General features: G+C 43.7%; 1 protein-coding gene and 1 long non-coding RNA gene across 2 annotated transcripts in view; both read left to right on the forward strand.

Moving 5' to 3' along the window:
• The window catches only part of SKAP1 (src kinase associated phosphoprotein 1), a 279,257-nt gene that overhangs the window by 256,089 nt on the left and 6,318 nt on the right, over positions 1-16,850 (forward strand). Inside the window, exon 11 of the mRNA XM_043584176.1 lies at positions 652-752. Coding sequence (XP_043440111.1) covers positions 652-752 — 101 coding nt within the window. The remainder of the gene's footprint in view (positions 1-651; positions 753-16,850) is intronic.
• LOC122485424 lies at positions 6,116-15,438 on the forward strand. Its single transcript, XR_006297857.1, has 2 exons — positions 6,116-9,537; positions 12,605-15,438. It is a non-coding gene; the product is annotated as an uncharacterized LOC122485424 (long non-coding RNA).

Below are 16,850 nucleotides of genomic sequence, written 5' to 3' on the forward strand. Positions count from 1 at the left end.
ACAAATGAGATGCTGGAAAAGGGCCAGCCCACCCAGAATTTAGTTGCACTGGATGAGACACCCCTTGGTTCCACTTAAAGCCTGGGCTCTTCGTAACCGTATTTATTGGGGATTACCTCATATAGTACCTGGGTGGGAAGTGCCCAGGATGAAGTTTCCCGTGTAACAGAAGAGACCCACATGGAAGACTGTGATACAGATGCATGTGGGCTGACTCAGCCTCTCAGTAAACGGGCAAAAGTCGGAGATTTATCCCATTCTTTGAAATGCACATTGAAGAGAAGCACTGGCTAGTTTAGAGGCCCTGGATCAAAAAAATATCTGGCAGGAAATCTCTGCACTGCTTACTTACAAACCAAGCAAAACTTACCTGCCTGATTTTCTTTTATTAATAAATGAATGTGTTTGTCATATTGTTGAATAGCATCTGACTAAGGGTGATCTGTAAATATTTAATGTTACTTAATGATCTCCTTTTCCCACAGTCCTTTGCTCATGCTGAGTGTTTGGCTGTATCTCATCCCAACCCCTCTGAATCTTAGGTTTCCTAGGGGCAATATCAGAACTCTGGTTTCCATTTGCAGCAAAAATGTGGACTCTATGGAAAAAGACAGAGTCCTTTTAACTTTGATTTCTCCTCTCTTTGATCAGTGGACTATACCAATTATTACCAGGGCCTATGGGATTGCCATGGTGACCAGCCAGATGAACTATCCTTCCAACGGGGTGACCTCATCTACATTTTGAGCAAGGTAAGGACATAGAGTGTGGGGCTTGGATCAAAAGTCGATTTTTTCATTCTTGATGATGTAGTCACCATAACTACAGAATCATTCCATGTCATACATTTCTCTCGTGTGTATTATACGTCTCCCTCATTCATAAATTCCCACTGATTTATAATTGTTAGGGAAAAGCTTAATTGAAAATTCAGGTTCAGGAACTAATTTTCAAATTTAAAAATGCAATAAAGTAGACATAACACTAAAACTAAGCCAATCAAATGTATTCTTTTTAGGGTCTTATGGTGCTTAAAAGGTCATCATTATGTACATAATTTATTACTGTATTAATACTCTCGAAAACATTCTAGCTCCGTAAACCACATTTTTATGTCATTTACAGATAAAGAAGACTGCGGTATACTAATGATGAGTTCAGAGCTAGTTGGCTCAACTGGTGTGAGCAAGTGTTGATAAGGCCAAGATAGTGAATCCAACCCCACAAGGGCCAGCTAACTTTATTCTCTTCCTCAGTCACAAAGTTAACTAACCCCTAGCCCCAACTAACCCTCTCACAGATAGTGTTGTTGATCATAAAAGAATTAGGAAAAAGTAAAAGGATAGATTATCGCAGATCCATCACTAATGTGAAGAAGATTCAGAACTCACGGGCTGCTGTTTGAGGGATTAGTAGCATCATCTTTATAAAGAAAGATTATACATATTCTATATATGTGAGCTAAGGAAATAGGTTCTGTCCCTGAAATAACTTCCTAAAAAGTTCTTTATGAGGCCAATCAAACACATTTTTGGAATAGACACACCTTGCTCTTTAATTAGTGTGTGGATTCTGTAAAAGCAAATTGAAAACCCATTGTATTTTTAACTCATCGTTTGCCACTTATCTTTATTCTATCAATGGCCAAGGGTTTGTCTCAATTTGAAATATACCATAAGGGCCTTAGGAAACAGACTGGGCTGACTTAACGTACCTTTGAGTGTTTCCAACCGGTCCCCTTAGAACGAGGACCAAATTCAGACCCCAACCTTTTGCAGAAGAGTAGGGAGCCTGCAAGCCCTGCTGACTGAGATCACAATCTTCTAGTGATTTCTTCCAGAGCCCTAATTCAGTGCTATCCTGGTGCCATTCTGGTGCAGCTCCAATACACCAAGAATAAATTGGAAGCAAAGAAGGGAGTGGACATTGGCCTGATTGGTATTTCAAATGCCCGAAAGCAAGGTTTGCCTTGTAATAGAATTTGTGTACATTACCACGCTGGCATTACAGGGGTAATCGAGTTATCCACTCAGGTGTGACCAGGCCTCTGTTTGCCCAGAGCCTGCAGGTGAACAAATTAACTGTTTACATTGTCTGAGGTGCCTGCAGCAGGAGGAGGGGGGAGAACAGAGCCAGACTGTCTGCTGGCCTTCTCTCTCGGTCATGATTATTTTGTTTGTTTTGCATGTCTTTTTTGCCTTTGTTAATGGCTTCTCACTGGGGGTCCCTCTCCTCCATTTAGAAGGGGCTGTGGGGTGACTTTCCCTGCAGTACAGAGCTGTCTGCAGTTACCACGGCTGTTGTATTTTTAAGAGATACCAAAGAACATGGGGAGCCTCCCCTACCTGTTTTTTTAACCAATCCCCCTCCCCCTCCTCCCTCACGGAAAGCTAATATATCAAAGTTTGATTCAGGGAGAATACGTCGCTGTTCTGGTTCTGTCTGGTTTCTTTCTCCACCTTTTGGACGGTTGTAAGTCTATTTTCATCCCTTACCATTGTTGTAGCGCATTTCTCCCCCCAAAAGCCACACCAGCTGCCTCCCTTCTCCATGTTGTTAATCCCTGCATGTCAGAGGAGGAAATGAGAAGCTAGAAACTCAACTGGAGTTTCCCTCATAAAGCTTCATTCCATTTAACGTTGGCTTGGGGAACATTTCGGATTGGATTTACCTTTATTATATCACCTAACTCAATAACAGTCCTTGGACAGGAAGGAACCTTAAAAGGCCACCCAATCCATTCCCTTGCCTCTGAGAAGCACAAATGAAACAATTCAGACAGATAGGAAAGGAGATCCCTCTACCATTAGCTGTGTCTATTCAGACCTTCAATAACTCTTAACCTCCGCAATTTTCTTTTCTCATCTGAATCCTAAATTCATTCCACTTTAACCCCAACCGGCTTGATTTGTTGGAATCAGTTATCCTCTGCAACCTGCCTCTCACACCTGGAGGAAAAGAACTGACTCAAGTCGAGGTTAGTCCAGAAAAATGGTATCCAGAAATCTACGTGTTACTTTTCTCTCTGACCAGAAAACCTTTGTTAAGGGAAGAAAGGCCTGCTGGTTTAGGAACCTGGAGAAGTCTATTTCCCCCAAGAAACATAAGACAAGACACAACTGGGGCAGCTCAGCTTGCCTCGACCAGTTTCCTCACCTGTAAAATGAGGCAGTTGTGTTGGGTGACCTCTAAGTTTCCTTCCACCTCAAGCATTCCTGTTGTAAACATGATGAGACAGATCCCGCAAAACTGCTAAAGAAATCCCACACAAAAATGCATTTAGCTTTAATTATGTATTCAGATTAAACAAATTTAAAATTTTCAATTATAAGCTCTTTTGTTTTGGGCCCTCATAAATGCCTCTGGCTTTCCCCTCTCTCTTTGCATGATAAAACAAATATGTTGGGGCACCCTGGGTGGCTCAGTCAGTTAAGCATCCAACTCTTGGTCTCGGCTCAGGTCATGCTCTCACAGTTCCTGAGTTTGAGCCCCGCGTGGGGCTCTGAGCCGGCAGCGCGGAGCCGGCTTGGGATCCTCTCTCTCCCTCCCTCTCTGCACCTCCCCTGCTTGCGCTCTCTCTCTCTCTCTCTCTCTCTCTCAAAATAAATAAATAAACTTAAAAAAAAGATATATTAAAAAAGAAAAGAAATACGGTGGGAGCAGGCTAAGAACAGGCAGTGGACCCTGGATGAGGAAGTGGGGTGGGGTAGGGGCTTTATTCCTGGGCATCTGCTATTGTTAGTAGTTGCCCAAACATGACCCAACCTTGAATCCTAGAACACTAGGGCCAGGAGAGACTGTTAGGGTCTTTAGGCAAGAATGATCCCAGAAAGAGAGCTATTTGTCCTTTTTAAAATAAAATTTCCAGAGACGATGACTGGCTGGGTAAGAAAGATACCAAATACCCATCACCTGTCCTATTCTTAAGGAAGCTGGTCAGTAACAGATGAGTTACTTATGTGACCCAGAGCAAAGTCACCCAATCCTGCTTATCTTCAGCTTTCTCATCTGTAAAAATGGGAATAACTTCCGTTCATAGGGGTTCTGATGCTTGCCCTAGAGAGTGTGTGTCAAGAAGTACCTGGCATCTAGGAAAAGGCAACTATTATTACATTCATCTCTTTTCCGCTAACAATAAAGTAAACTGCTGGGGTCAATACGGGGTACATACTAGGCGTTCAGTAAATTATTGGTGGAGTGAGGGAGGAAAACCAGGTAGCCTGTCCCACCGAGAACTCTTCACAGAGACACAAAAGCACAAAGGCTTCTTACTTGGAAGTAGAAAGCCATCTAGTGCAGAGGCCTACACGGAAACCCACGTAGCCTTTCCTGGTCTGAGAGATTGTGTCACTGACAAAATTGATGGATTGTTCAGACTTCTCGTTGGATGAGAGGCCAGAGCCACATATCCAAGCTCTGAAACAGTAACCAACGGGGCGCAGGCAGCAGCAGCCCTGCTGACCTCCCCTAACACAGCCATCCATTCCTAGGCCCCATGCAGTTTCGTGCCCACTTAATCCACCGAGTTCCAATTTGGGTCTTAAAATATATTGAAGGGAGATTTTAATAACGAAGCCGATCTGTGCGTCCAGCGGATGTTCTCTGGGCCCGGATATATTCCGAACAGCTTTTTCTGGTCCAAGAACTGAGCTCCGTTTCCACCCGCTGCAGGGACGCAGCTCAGGCCACAGCGGGGTGTTTAGCGCTCTTCAGTGGCTCCAGATTGTGGCGCTTGTGCAGGTCTCCTCATACGTAACCGATGGCTCCGGAGAGCCTGCCTCTCGTAAATTACTTCCCACGATGCCTGCGACCACCGCAGAATTCAAGTTTGAATAGAGCAGGAAAAAGGTGTTTGAAAGGCCTGTTCACTCAGCTGCATTTTAATTTCCTTTTCAATCTTGTCCCAATTAATTTCACAGAATTAATCTCACAGAAGCAAACTCGGCAGCATTGAGGCTGCGGTTTTAGTGTGGCGGTCGCTCTGCCTGAACATGAAATAGGAGCTAATATAAAAATCCATCTGCTGTGTTTGAAATACACGCCGGCTGCTGCTCAGTCCTGTCTGACATTCCAAACATCAACAGCGGGGAAAAGTGATTTGGGGGTTAGTGGCCATCAGTACTTGGCAGGGGTTCAACAACAGGTGTACTCCAAAAATCCATTCAGCCTGGGCACCAGGCATGACAGGGCAGGTGCTGAATCACCCTCCGTGCAGTAACGCTGTGCCCTGGCTTAGTTCCTTTTATCTGCAGACCCTAAGACCCTTCTGTGGACCAGCACTGCTATGGGCATTTATTTTAAGTGGAAGAAAGGGAGGTACAAAGCCCCTACTTGGATAAGATGAGTCACAAGTCCCAACTTTCAGAGAAGTGACTCTCTTACTGGCTCCTAGGTCTCTCACTAGGGAAACCTTTTTCTTAAGGACTAAAGGTGCTTGTTCTGCTGTGCGGGAGAACTTCAGTAAACGTCCATTTAAAGATTAACCCACCTGGGGACTCCTGGCTGGCTCAGTCAGTGGAGCGAAGGACTCTTGATCTCAGGGTTGTGAGTTTGAGCCCCACGTTGGGTGTGGAGATTACTTAAAAATAAAATCTAAAAAAAAAAAAAAAAAAAAAATTAAGGCTCCTATGCTCCAGCAGATAAGGGCAAATTAAAGAGAGGAAAAGAATCTCTTTCTCAATTGACTAGAAAGAAGACAAGGTCCCTAAGTGAGATCCTCTATTTAAGGTAAACTGAGTCAGTAGGCTACATCTCTGGGGCTTATGTGCTGTGCCTCAGTTCTTGGCCTTAGACCCCTCAAAGATTTGCCCAACTACTTAACCCCATGGCGATCGGCCTTGGAGCAACCAGCTGGGTACCATGGAAGGTTTATATTTATATGGTGGCTTAGCTGGGGTGGGAAGATGTTCTCATGGACCAAACACACCACGCTTTTGTTGTGTTCTCTGCCAGTGCTGTTAACATGGAAACAGAGAGCCTTACAGGCAGAGTTAAGTGTAACATCACACTCGTGATGCTGTCAAAAGGCTTTGGGCCTTATGAGGATGAGGATAGACCGACTTTGTCGCCCTGAGTGACATTTAGCATCTAGTGAGGGATTGAAGCTACTTAAAATTAGGCTGGATCCTAGCTCCAAACCCAGCTCCTTGAAATCTGGATGCAGCGGGTCTGTTCCTGGCACACCTGGACTGTGTTATGTCTGTTATAATAGGGTTTTTAAAGCCCCGTGTTCTCCACCCACTCCCTCAAAGGACTACTTAAAGAGAGTAGACCTTTTCCCCTCCCTTGACCCCCTCTCTTCCAGAAGAGATTTGTATGTTGTAAAAATTATCTGAATGCAGCCGTACTTGCTCTTCTAAGTGTGCTTAGTTGAATGTGACAACAAGCCTCATAAAAACAGAGAAGTTAATTCCTTCAATTGCTTTAAATGAAGGGTTGGGTTTCTTTTTTTTTTTTTTTTTTTTTTTGGTTTTTAAATTTCAGGGCTCTGAGGGAAAGGAGGTGTTTGGTGACATCTAGTGTCCATTTTGGACTTCCTCAGGCACCATTACCCTCAGCCTGGCTGAGTGGGGGGATGGGCGGGTTATTTGGGAGGTAATGCAGGGGTAGTAAGTGGGGAGAATATAGGCCTGGGGCACAGGCTGCCCAAACAGTGTGATGAAACTGATCAATGCCTGTCAAAGAGCAATTATTCACCTCTGACCCAACCAAAGGGGGCGAGTGAGGGGGATACCATCGGAAAATATCTTTTCTTATTTATGATGATACGAAAGAGAAGCAGAACCTGTCCCCACCACCCCATTTCATGCTAACAAGCAGGTCCACACTGTGCCGTGATGACGAAGATGATGATGATGGTGGTGTTTTCTCTCATTAATAACCCCAATGGGAGTCTATAGAGTCAGGAGGATGGGAATGGGATTTGGGGTCAGCTGGAAGGCAACGGTCATACACCGGTCAGATTCAGTAGAGGCCATTCCTTTCCCCCAGACAGGAACCAATCGTCTAGAACAAACCCTGGCAGCCTCATTCCTTCCAGGTAATTTTTATAAATGAGGGGACACCCATTCCAAGAGAGGACAAAAGGGAGAGGATGCCTCTGTGTGTGTGTGTGTGTGTGTGTGTGCATATGCATGCATATAAACCTGCTAACAAGAGCCCCAATTGCATATCAACCCTATCCTCCAAACTCTGGCCATTTATTGTAAAACCCGTTTTTTTAAAGAGAGTAAGATTGGCATTTTCCACTTTACTCTCCTTACTCTAAAACTGTTGTCCTGGACAGGAGCCTTCACTTTCTACACACACACACACACACACACACACACACACACACCTTTCAGTCAGGTGGAAAGTCCCAAATCAGATAATTAACTATGAGGCCCAGACAGAAATGTTTACCTAGAACCATATAAGCCATGGCAGGGTTAGGTTAATGCTCAGAATCGCCCGATGCTTTACCAGCTCCAGTGCAAAAAAATTCCAGCCATTTATTTTGCAGTGAATTTATAACAAATGCTGTTAAAGGCTTCGTCTTTTGACAGAGGTAATAATAAATTCACTGTTAAAGACGGTAGTTTAATTCCTTATACCTCCAATACTGCACAGAATAAACCATATTCATCACTGAGTAATTTTTTACCACATAAATCTTTAAAACTAACCGGTGAAGGCTGTTGAGACTGAAATATTGTGAATTTATTAGATATGCCCATGTAGTATTGGATTCAGAGGTTTCCATTCGAATATATTATGGGGAAAATTTGTGTCTTTAACTGTGACATTCTCTCCATTTCCCACTGCCAGTATTATAACAAGCGGCTCCTCCAGAGTCAACTGCACGTTTATTAGACAGAGATTTAGTAATAAACTCCTCACTAATCTGCCAAAGAGGCTGGATGACATTTCGGTGAGATGCTCTATTTAAAAGGAGTCACAAAAGCTTTGTTTCTGTGTAATTATTTTCTCAAAAGGAGCTCAGCCTCCCCAAACCTCTGCCTGCCAGCATTTCTTGGTAGTGTATGGATCCAGCTCTCCCACCCAACTAGCAAAATATTAAAAGCCAATTATAACCTCATTGCAAACATATAGGGCAGTAACTTCCAAGCAGTTTATAGGATTAGTTAGCGGGGGAGGGGGCTTGGGGCAATTGGTGAGAACAGAGAAAAGCTGGAATTAGCAGACACTGCCAGACGTATGGTATTTAAGGGCTAATAAAAAGATTATATTGATCCTCAAACGAGAAATAATAGACAATGGTTTCAGAAAACTTGCTATTTAAAAACTTTCTTCTTGACATATGACACATTAAAGATACAATTAAATCCTCAGATTTGAGCAAAAATCCTTTTACTCTACCATATTAATTTTGAGTGAAAATTCTGTGCCTGTTAGATGAGAATACTCTGAACCTTTCTTATGATTTTGCTAGGGAAGTGACATTTAAACTAACCAATTGATTATATCAAATTGTAATGCCCTCTCCAGTTTCATTAAGGAAACATTAATATTGCCAGAATGAAAAATATTTTTTTTCATTTAGGTGCAGAAATATACATTTTTTTTAGCAAAAATCTTTGGCAGTTTCTCTGTTGCCACTATTCCCACTAATATTCTGTATTTGAGAAGAGTTCCAGATACTAAAACTTCCAAGGAACATTGTGAACTTTAAGATTCTTTTTTAATAAAATCAAATCAAATAGGTTTTTAACTGTTAAACAAAGGAGAAAAATCTCCTGGCAGTGCAAGACTGCAGCCCATCAGAATAATTGTTAAAAGACAGAACCCGGCTAGAAAGATAAGCATAATACCAGCAATTAATATTCAGCATTTCACATTATAGTCAAGAGGATGTGTTTTTCTTTGTGATGTGGCTCATAAGCTATGAGTGTTGGGAGCCAGACTCTGAGCTCTGTCTTCTTTCTGTGCATGAGGATTAAGGAGGGGGGGAAAAAAAACCCAGCAACAACCATCCTGCTCCATCTGTAAATGAACAAACATCTTGATTTTATAGCTATTTGCTTTGTAAAACTGAGGAATGAAACAAAAATTACTGGATGCCTAAGTAACACTTTAATTCCGAATTCATTTACGCTGTAGCTATGTAGTTGTCACAAACCATAATGCAGTATTTAATTAAAATAACAGAAGTGCATCTAGATATGTCCTGGGGTAGCTATCACCAAATTATAGTCTATGCCATCCGTATTTTATTTATGAAATGGCAGATTCTAAGGTGCAACTAGGCTGATACAACAGCATAAACATTTTTAAACCTGCATTTTTATAAAGGCTCTTTTTTTTTTTTCCTGCTGTGTCTTTAAATATTTTCCTCCTATCGTTCTGGGGTTTTTTAGTGGGATTGTTTTGATGTCGATAAAGATCTCGCTTTCTAACTCTTGCGTTTCAACTATTGACCTCCTGAGTCTTCTGGCTGTGAGAGCCCCCCGTCTGTTGTCATGGAAAGGCTTGAGTTTTCACTGGAGCCGCAGCAAGCATGGGACATCTTAGCAGAACTTGGACGTGGATTCCAAGAGGGTAGGAAAAAAGCAACCCCCTTTTCAGACTCGGTATGCTTGTTCCCATACAATCTTCCTTGCACCTTTTTTCCCACCTATAAATACCCATTATAGTTTACACGCTTGCTTGCTCTACTTTGTGAATGTTCACATGCAGACATACTGCTCCTTTTCATAAACGCATAGCATCTATCTTACACGCACCCACCATCTATCTCCTCGTTCACATTGGCTGTCCCATCCACCTCCTTGTCTGTAGAATTATGTTCAGCAAGGTCCCGATTTATAGGAAATAAATAACGAAAATGGAACGGACTGGGAAAGATAATCGAAACATTCAAATTGTTATTTTTCACTGTACTTTCCACAAACAGAGCATCCGTAAACACCTAGCAAAGGTGCTGGCCGATTCCTAAAACGCAGTGCCTTATGGAACATTCTGAGCCGGGCAAGGTCTCTGCGTTGTATCTTTCCTGTTCTCTCTCTCTCTTGCTTTTTGGTGCTTCAAGACCTCACCATTTTTAAAGGGCAAATGATGCCGTGCTGTTATTTTCATTCTTTCTGCTGCTTACTTATCCTCCGTCTAATGACAAGTTTTTGTCATCATTTATCCTCTATAAGACAATACTAAGAATTTTAAAACAAATAATCGTTGCAATCACCTTTTTAAAGAAAATAGCCCTTGCAATTGCTGTGTAAAGATATTCCAATAATGGTATCCTCGGATCACAGCCTGATCCTACAGCAAAGGTCTTTTGGAGAGAGTGTTTCTTATACACACTTGTAATTATTTTAGCCCCTTTCACAGGTCACATAGAAAGTTAATTTCAATCGCTGCTAATTTCCGTCCAACAAGAGTGCGGTACTTTCAACCACCCAAAATAATTGGATTCAAAACAAATTTAGGAAATTGAGTGTGTTAGAAAGCAAATAAAAATATCCTTTTGGTAAGGAGGAGGGTGAAAGTAGTAAAAATGGCCTTTTTTTTTTCCCCTCCCTTCTTTCCCCTTCACAACTTTGCCATTAAAGTTGCACCTACAGCTAGAAGTTTGTCCGTGAAAAATGGTCATTTTGTTTCTCTGCTCAAAGAATGTTATTAAAATGCTAATTTAAAAGAAAAAGGAGTTAAATATCTAGCGATGGTGCATTCTAATTGCAACCATAATGAGCTCTCTAAATGTGCGTGCCCCTGACACACACAGAGCATAAACAGCAGTAAACAGATCATTAGTACCCGCGTTCATTTATTCTGGCGACCTTACCATGACCCCACCGAGGGTAGGGTGAAAAGCAGGTGGATCTGGCTGTGACACCCCCTAGAGGGATCCAGGAAATGAAGCTATAAGCGGTTGTCATGGAAACGCCTATGTGTGCAGATGATGTAACACACCGACAGGCTGTAGGGCTCCGCAACTGGGACGTTGCCTTTCCCTCGCCGGAACAATCTTGAGGATTAAATTATTCATTTCTTTAATTCACAAAGCAAAAGGAATCCTAATTTTCTTGGTGATGTGCAACTCTCTTTCATTTGTCTAAGGTCTGGAACATGGTGACTTATCATCCCCTCTTTCTCCGAAACCTACCCCAGCTTCCTACATCCTCGCCCAAGTCACTGAATCTGGCAGAATCAAGTGGGGGAAAGGCAGAAATCTGATGCTCAACATCTGTACTTTAAGAGAGAAAACCTAAGGTTTTAAGCTGAAATTAATAATACAGACAGCGTCCCTTTCTGGTGAGGGCATTTAGTTGACCAGGGACCGAGAGCATACCTATCCTGAACAAGATGGCTTTGTGTGGAGCAGGGCAGAGTTAAGCATAAAGCAGAGAAGGCACCAGCCCCAAATGAGCACATCACCCTCGCAAGGTGCGAGAAAAAGAGAGAAGAGAAAACAAGCATCTGCTCGCCCCCCTTCCAAGTCCAATTGAGGGAATCGAGATTAATAAAAATAATTCTTTGGAGAATGATTCCACTCTATCCTACCCTGTTTTGTACCAAACAACCTCAATAACCTTACGGCAATCATAGAATAACGTTTCTTCTTCTTTTTCTTTTTTTTTTTTTTTAAGGAAGCAGAAAAGACGATCTCTGGAAATTATTTTAAAATAAAAAATATCCTGGCCTGCGCCTCTCCCCCCGCCCCCCCCCCTCCCCATTGCACTTTAGATGAACCTGTGATATTGTAGCAATGGCCCTTGAAGTGCAGTGGGGAGGTGATTTAGGAGAATATTAAAGGCAATGTGGAGATTCAAGGCGCCTCTCTCAGGGAGATCTGGAGAAATACGCAGCACAGATGGGCCGAGCAGATTAAACATTTCCGTCACATTGTTTCCAAATTGTGTTGTGGTGCCTGAGGCTGGTACTGCGGTCAGAGCAAAACAGAGCGGTGCAGAGCTGCGAGCCGCACAGTTTATGGAATACATATTAATACGCCGGTCTCACATGGTATCACAATTCTATCAGCGCCGAAATGCTGCCGTCTCTATTGTTCCTGAATTCTGCACTTGGCGCCTTGTTTGCTCCCATCTGTGGAGTGTTTACCTTCCCTTTATCCTTCCTCGCTCTTTCAGGCAAAGTTCAAGTTGTGTGTGTCTTCCTCTCGTTTCTCTTCCCGCCTTCCCTCTTTCCTTCACGGCTTACGATTTTTCTGCCGTGCACAGTCTGTGTTTTGCACACACCGTCATCACCAACAATGTCCGGTCTGTGCGTGGGTCCTGCATACCAGCCTGGCCTCGACGTGATCATTATCCACTCACACCCAGTTTTAGGACATGAGCTCCAGACTTGAGGCTGAATTTCCCCCTTTGCCTTCCAGGGCTCTCGGACCCTCCATCTAGCTGACACAGTCCTCCCCAGAACACCAACTCTTAGCTGTACAGTTGTCACCATGCGCCGCCCCCCCCCCCACCTGCTGTTGCTGACCACCCAGCCTTTCCGGGCCCCCTTTCTCACACTGTCACATACCTTTCCCTCCTCCCCAGTCCAGGCCCGTCAACCTCCAGGTTAGCAAGTTCCCTGAAATGTAATAATAAATAAAACTGGCTCAAATGAGACAAATTTAACAATTCATTCTTATTCTGATTTATAGACCAAAACCCTGAATAATGGAAAAAAGAGAAAGTGACTGCCAAGAACTTAAACCATGGTTTGAAACAGCCCAGGGAGGCAGCCAAGCTACTCAAGGTTTCAGCGGAGCGCGGAGCGCTCCAGTCAGTCCTCTGACAGCTTCCAACATCACGAATCCACCGTCCACCCGACTGATCACTTCCTTTTTCCTTCTGTAAAATGTCTCCACAAAACCTCTTATGCTGCAAAGCAGGCACCTGCTTGTCTTTGGTGAACGATCCCTGTCCCCCACCTTGCTCTCCTCAGCAGTTGGAAGGGCGCTGAGTTAGAGCCCTCAATTTATTTAATAATTTATGACATCCTCAGAAAGCATTAAATTTCCAAAGCTGGATTTAAGGAGTAGAGAAACTGAGGGCCAACCCAAGAGTAAAAATACAATGTTTTTGGCTGACCATGGGATATTACAATCTACTCTGCTTAGGAATTCGAATTTCCCATCTTTACTTATGATGATGTCAGATGCAGAACCACTGATAAAAGAAATAAGCAATCATAAACCAATAATTCTGTGATTCATTGGCCCTTCCCATACATATATCAGGCACCTATCGATCTCTCATGTCAGGAGCTGACTGATTGTTCTCTTGAAGAGGAATCCTCTTATTTACAAGCGCTGATACAGTGAACTTTGATGGTTAAAAGAACAAAATGTGAGACATTTTCTGGGAATCTTGTTCCATGGAGGCTTATCGAAGCCCAATTCAGGGTGAACAGAGAACATCTCTGTTAGGAGCATTCTCAGGGTAGACAGTGTCAAGCAGCTTGTTCCCAAAGCCATCATGTGGCTTTGAACAAGAGCCATGAGAAGACAGCACAACTTTTAAGTCACAGTTAAAGGGATGGGGCCTTAGTGGTACACCTGAAAGTAATATAACATTGTACATCAAGTATATGTCAATAGTAAAAGAAAAAAGAGAGAGAAAGACGGTGCCTTAGAAGGAATGAGCAAGCCTGGTCAGCCTTAGAAGAAGGAGCAGACTCTTCTGCAGCTGGAAGGCTGAAGCCTAGGAAAGCCAGCATGGCAGGAACAAGGATTCCTGATTTCCTTTCGCTGTGTTTTTAAACGCGGAGGCTGGGGAGAGGGTGGATGGAGATGGCCACACTGGGCCAAAGTGCGGATCCAGGCCAGAGAGATCATTGTATTTTCCCCCAAGAGCACTGGTTCATAAACTGTAGAGGGTTCACAAACCCTTCGAGCATCTGACAGAAGTTCTGGACCTCACCCCAGGGACAAGACACATGTACACGTGCACACACAATTTTACACCAATTTCAAGGAACTCAAAGATCCCTTCGTGTCCATCCGTGGACAGGCCAGGGGTTCGCAGACTCCATTTTAAGAATCTGTGCCCTAGAGGGTGGTGCTTTCCTTTTGTTGGAACAGCCTAGGATTCACTGAGCCTAGAAATTGAATTCTTATCCCAAGACAGGATGGTCATTCCAGGTCATGTCTGTGCTACTCCAGGGGAGCCATGGAAGAGCTTATACAAATAGGAACCAGCAGGGAGGAGAGAAATTAAAATGTAGCAATCATGGAGTAGGGGTATTTAATCTCTTTTAAGGCTTATGATAGGCGCCTGCTGGTTTTCCCCCTGATATCCCCTGACACCTACTGACAGGGTATTTGCAGCACCACACAGGGACTCAGGGCCCTGTGACAGGAGGAGCGCTGAGGAGGTCCATGATAGTCTTGAAACCATAAACAGCAATAGGAAACCACTGGAGGCAGAGTCAAGCTGTGCAACGTGCCCGTGGTTGGTGGCCATACTGCTTTTTGTTTATAGAATTTGCTGTTCTTTTTATGGCAGGTTTGGTAGGGTTGGGTTTTTTTTCCTTGTTGATGGAGATTAGCAGCATAAATCCTTTTATGGCAGTGTGCAATCCCCCATAAACACTTCTGATTGTTGCTGATGGTGAGCGCTGTGTCTATTTCAAGTTCACTCAATGTTCTGCTCATCTAGGCCAATAGCTTGTCCAGCCAGATAAGGGAGTCCAAATAACCAACCTTTACTTTTAAGATCCCTTCATTTGGGGAGTTCAAGGAGGTGGGACAGGGTTGGTGTTGAGGGAAACGGATATTTAATCAAGCCTCAAGATAATAATGATGAGAACAAACCACACGTCGTACTATTTTTGAGTGAAAAGCTTCTAAAAAGACTTTGTGACGACAAGCAAGTGCCTATGTTAAGGGCTTGTTTCCTCTTTTTAAAAAAAAAACAGCTTTTTATATTCTTATCTAAAGCATCTTCAGTTAACAATTTTGTGTAATTAACCTCTTAGCTCTACCATACATGATGTATACAGAGTCAAGGACTGAGGAGCCTGTACAGTTCTGATTCCTTAACATCATGGCCACATATCCCCACCTTGGAGGTAGAAACACTACCTCGTTGAGGATTTTAGGTCTCCCGGGAGCATCTCAGCACTTTTTCTGGTTTTTCAAAACATCTGGGCACAAGAAGTCAAACTTCATTGAAAACGTTGATCCCAAGAATTCAGTTCTCTCTCCCATCTCAAAACTAAAATCCAAGGATCAGCAACTTCATAAAAATGCAGTAAATTAGCACCTCTAGACAAGAGCAGAGTTCATTCAGAGCCGGGGTCTGCCTGGCTGAGCCAGTACTCTCTCCATTTTAATAGTTTAATAAAAATTAGCATAATTAACGAACATCTGTATGATCCAGAGTGGTGCAATTTGGCACTTGGAAACGAGGGCTTAAACATGATTGCTGTGAGTTTAATGTTGTTTTAATTCTTTTTGGCACTGTGCAGTGAAATGAACGTTTGGTGGTGATAGTTCTCGGCCGGATCTCATCTGCATTTTTCTCCCTTTGATTATGAGCAATTGTGGACTCCCCAGCAATTCATCAAAGTAGAAATTATTTTAAAATACCTCGTGGTGTTCAGACTGGGCTGGGGCAATGCATGGGGGGTGGTAGCGGAAGAGAAGGCTAGAAATTTTCCATTCATGCTTTAAACATCTCAGGCCCTGCAGCCTTTTTGCGTCTCCAACCAAGGGATGAAATCTGGAAAAGCCAGTCAGATCCCAAGACCTGTAGGTGCTTTGATTAAGCTCCTAGGCTCCCACAGCAGGATGCTTATGGTCTCTGAGATGGTGCCATCCTCCTTACGCTCTGCCTGCTCTTTTGTTTTGAAGGGCAAAGAGTTGATTTCACTCATCGCGGGTCTCACCGCTGTGGTAAGGCTACTACATCTGCGGTCGGCAGGGTCAGTGCTCCCCTCGAGCGAGAGCCCGCTGACTGGGAGCCTGGCCTTAGCAGGTGTCCTGCTGAGGCTCATCTGCTCCCTGTTTGCACCCTCTTCGAGCTGGCAGAGAGCGCCTTCCCAAGGCTTAGTCCCTGCTCCTGGCATTATGGCCAAAGGCGGATGCGACGAAGCAGGAGTCAGAGTCAGGTGTCTTGACCGGTCCCTAGGAAGGGAATGCCCGATCTGAGCCCCTCAGGTGATGAAGACGACACCATGTGGCAGGTGGAAGACCACACTTCACACATGTTTCAGAAAGTTGACTTCGAGCAGAAGACTGTCAAACAACATTGTGCCCACCCTCTGCCTGTGAGGAGGCGGAAGAGTAAAGCTAGGGTTTTTGTGAGTAACAGTGAGAGAGGAAGACAGAATATGTGTTCCCCTTCACAGCAAGGCTTTAAATGGTGTTCCAGCAACACGCTAAACAAAAGGCAACACTACAAGAAAACATCAGGCGGAAACTGCCCTAACTTTAGTGTTGGAAAATGGACAGTAACATAACTTGTACGGAGAGGAGCTTAAATTGTCCTGACAGGCAGAGGCTAAGGAGCTCTGGGTAATTTCCCACAAGGCAGCGCGGACAGTAGGGAGAAGCTGGCCTGGGGGACGAAGGGAATGAGAAGGCGTGGGGAGACGGCGTGCTGGGTGGTAGACACATTCATTTATTTAAAACTGGCTTTCAGGGGCACCCGGGCGGCTCAGTTGAGCGTCCAACTTAAGCTCAGGTCATGATCTCATGGTTTGTGAGTTCAAGCCCTGCATCAGGCTCTGTGCTGACAGCTCAGAGCCTGCTTCAGATGCTGTGTCTCCCTTGCTCTCTGCCCCTCCCCCACTCATATTCTGTCTCTCTCTGTCTCTGTGTGTGTGTGTGTGTCTCTCTCTCTCAAAAATAAACATTAGAAAAATTTTTTTAAAAAAGACTGGTTTTCAAAAGCTAATTCCCT

The sequence above is a fragment of the Prionailurus bengalensis genome, chromosome E1, assembly GCF_016509475.1.
Source record: "Prionailurus bengalensis isolate Pbe53 chromosome E1, Fcat_Pben_1.1_paternal_pri, whole genome shotgun sequence".
NCBI lineage: Eukaryota > Metazoa > Chordata > Mammalia > Carnivora > Felidae > Prionailurus > Prionailurus bengalensis.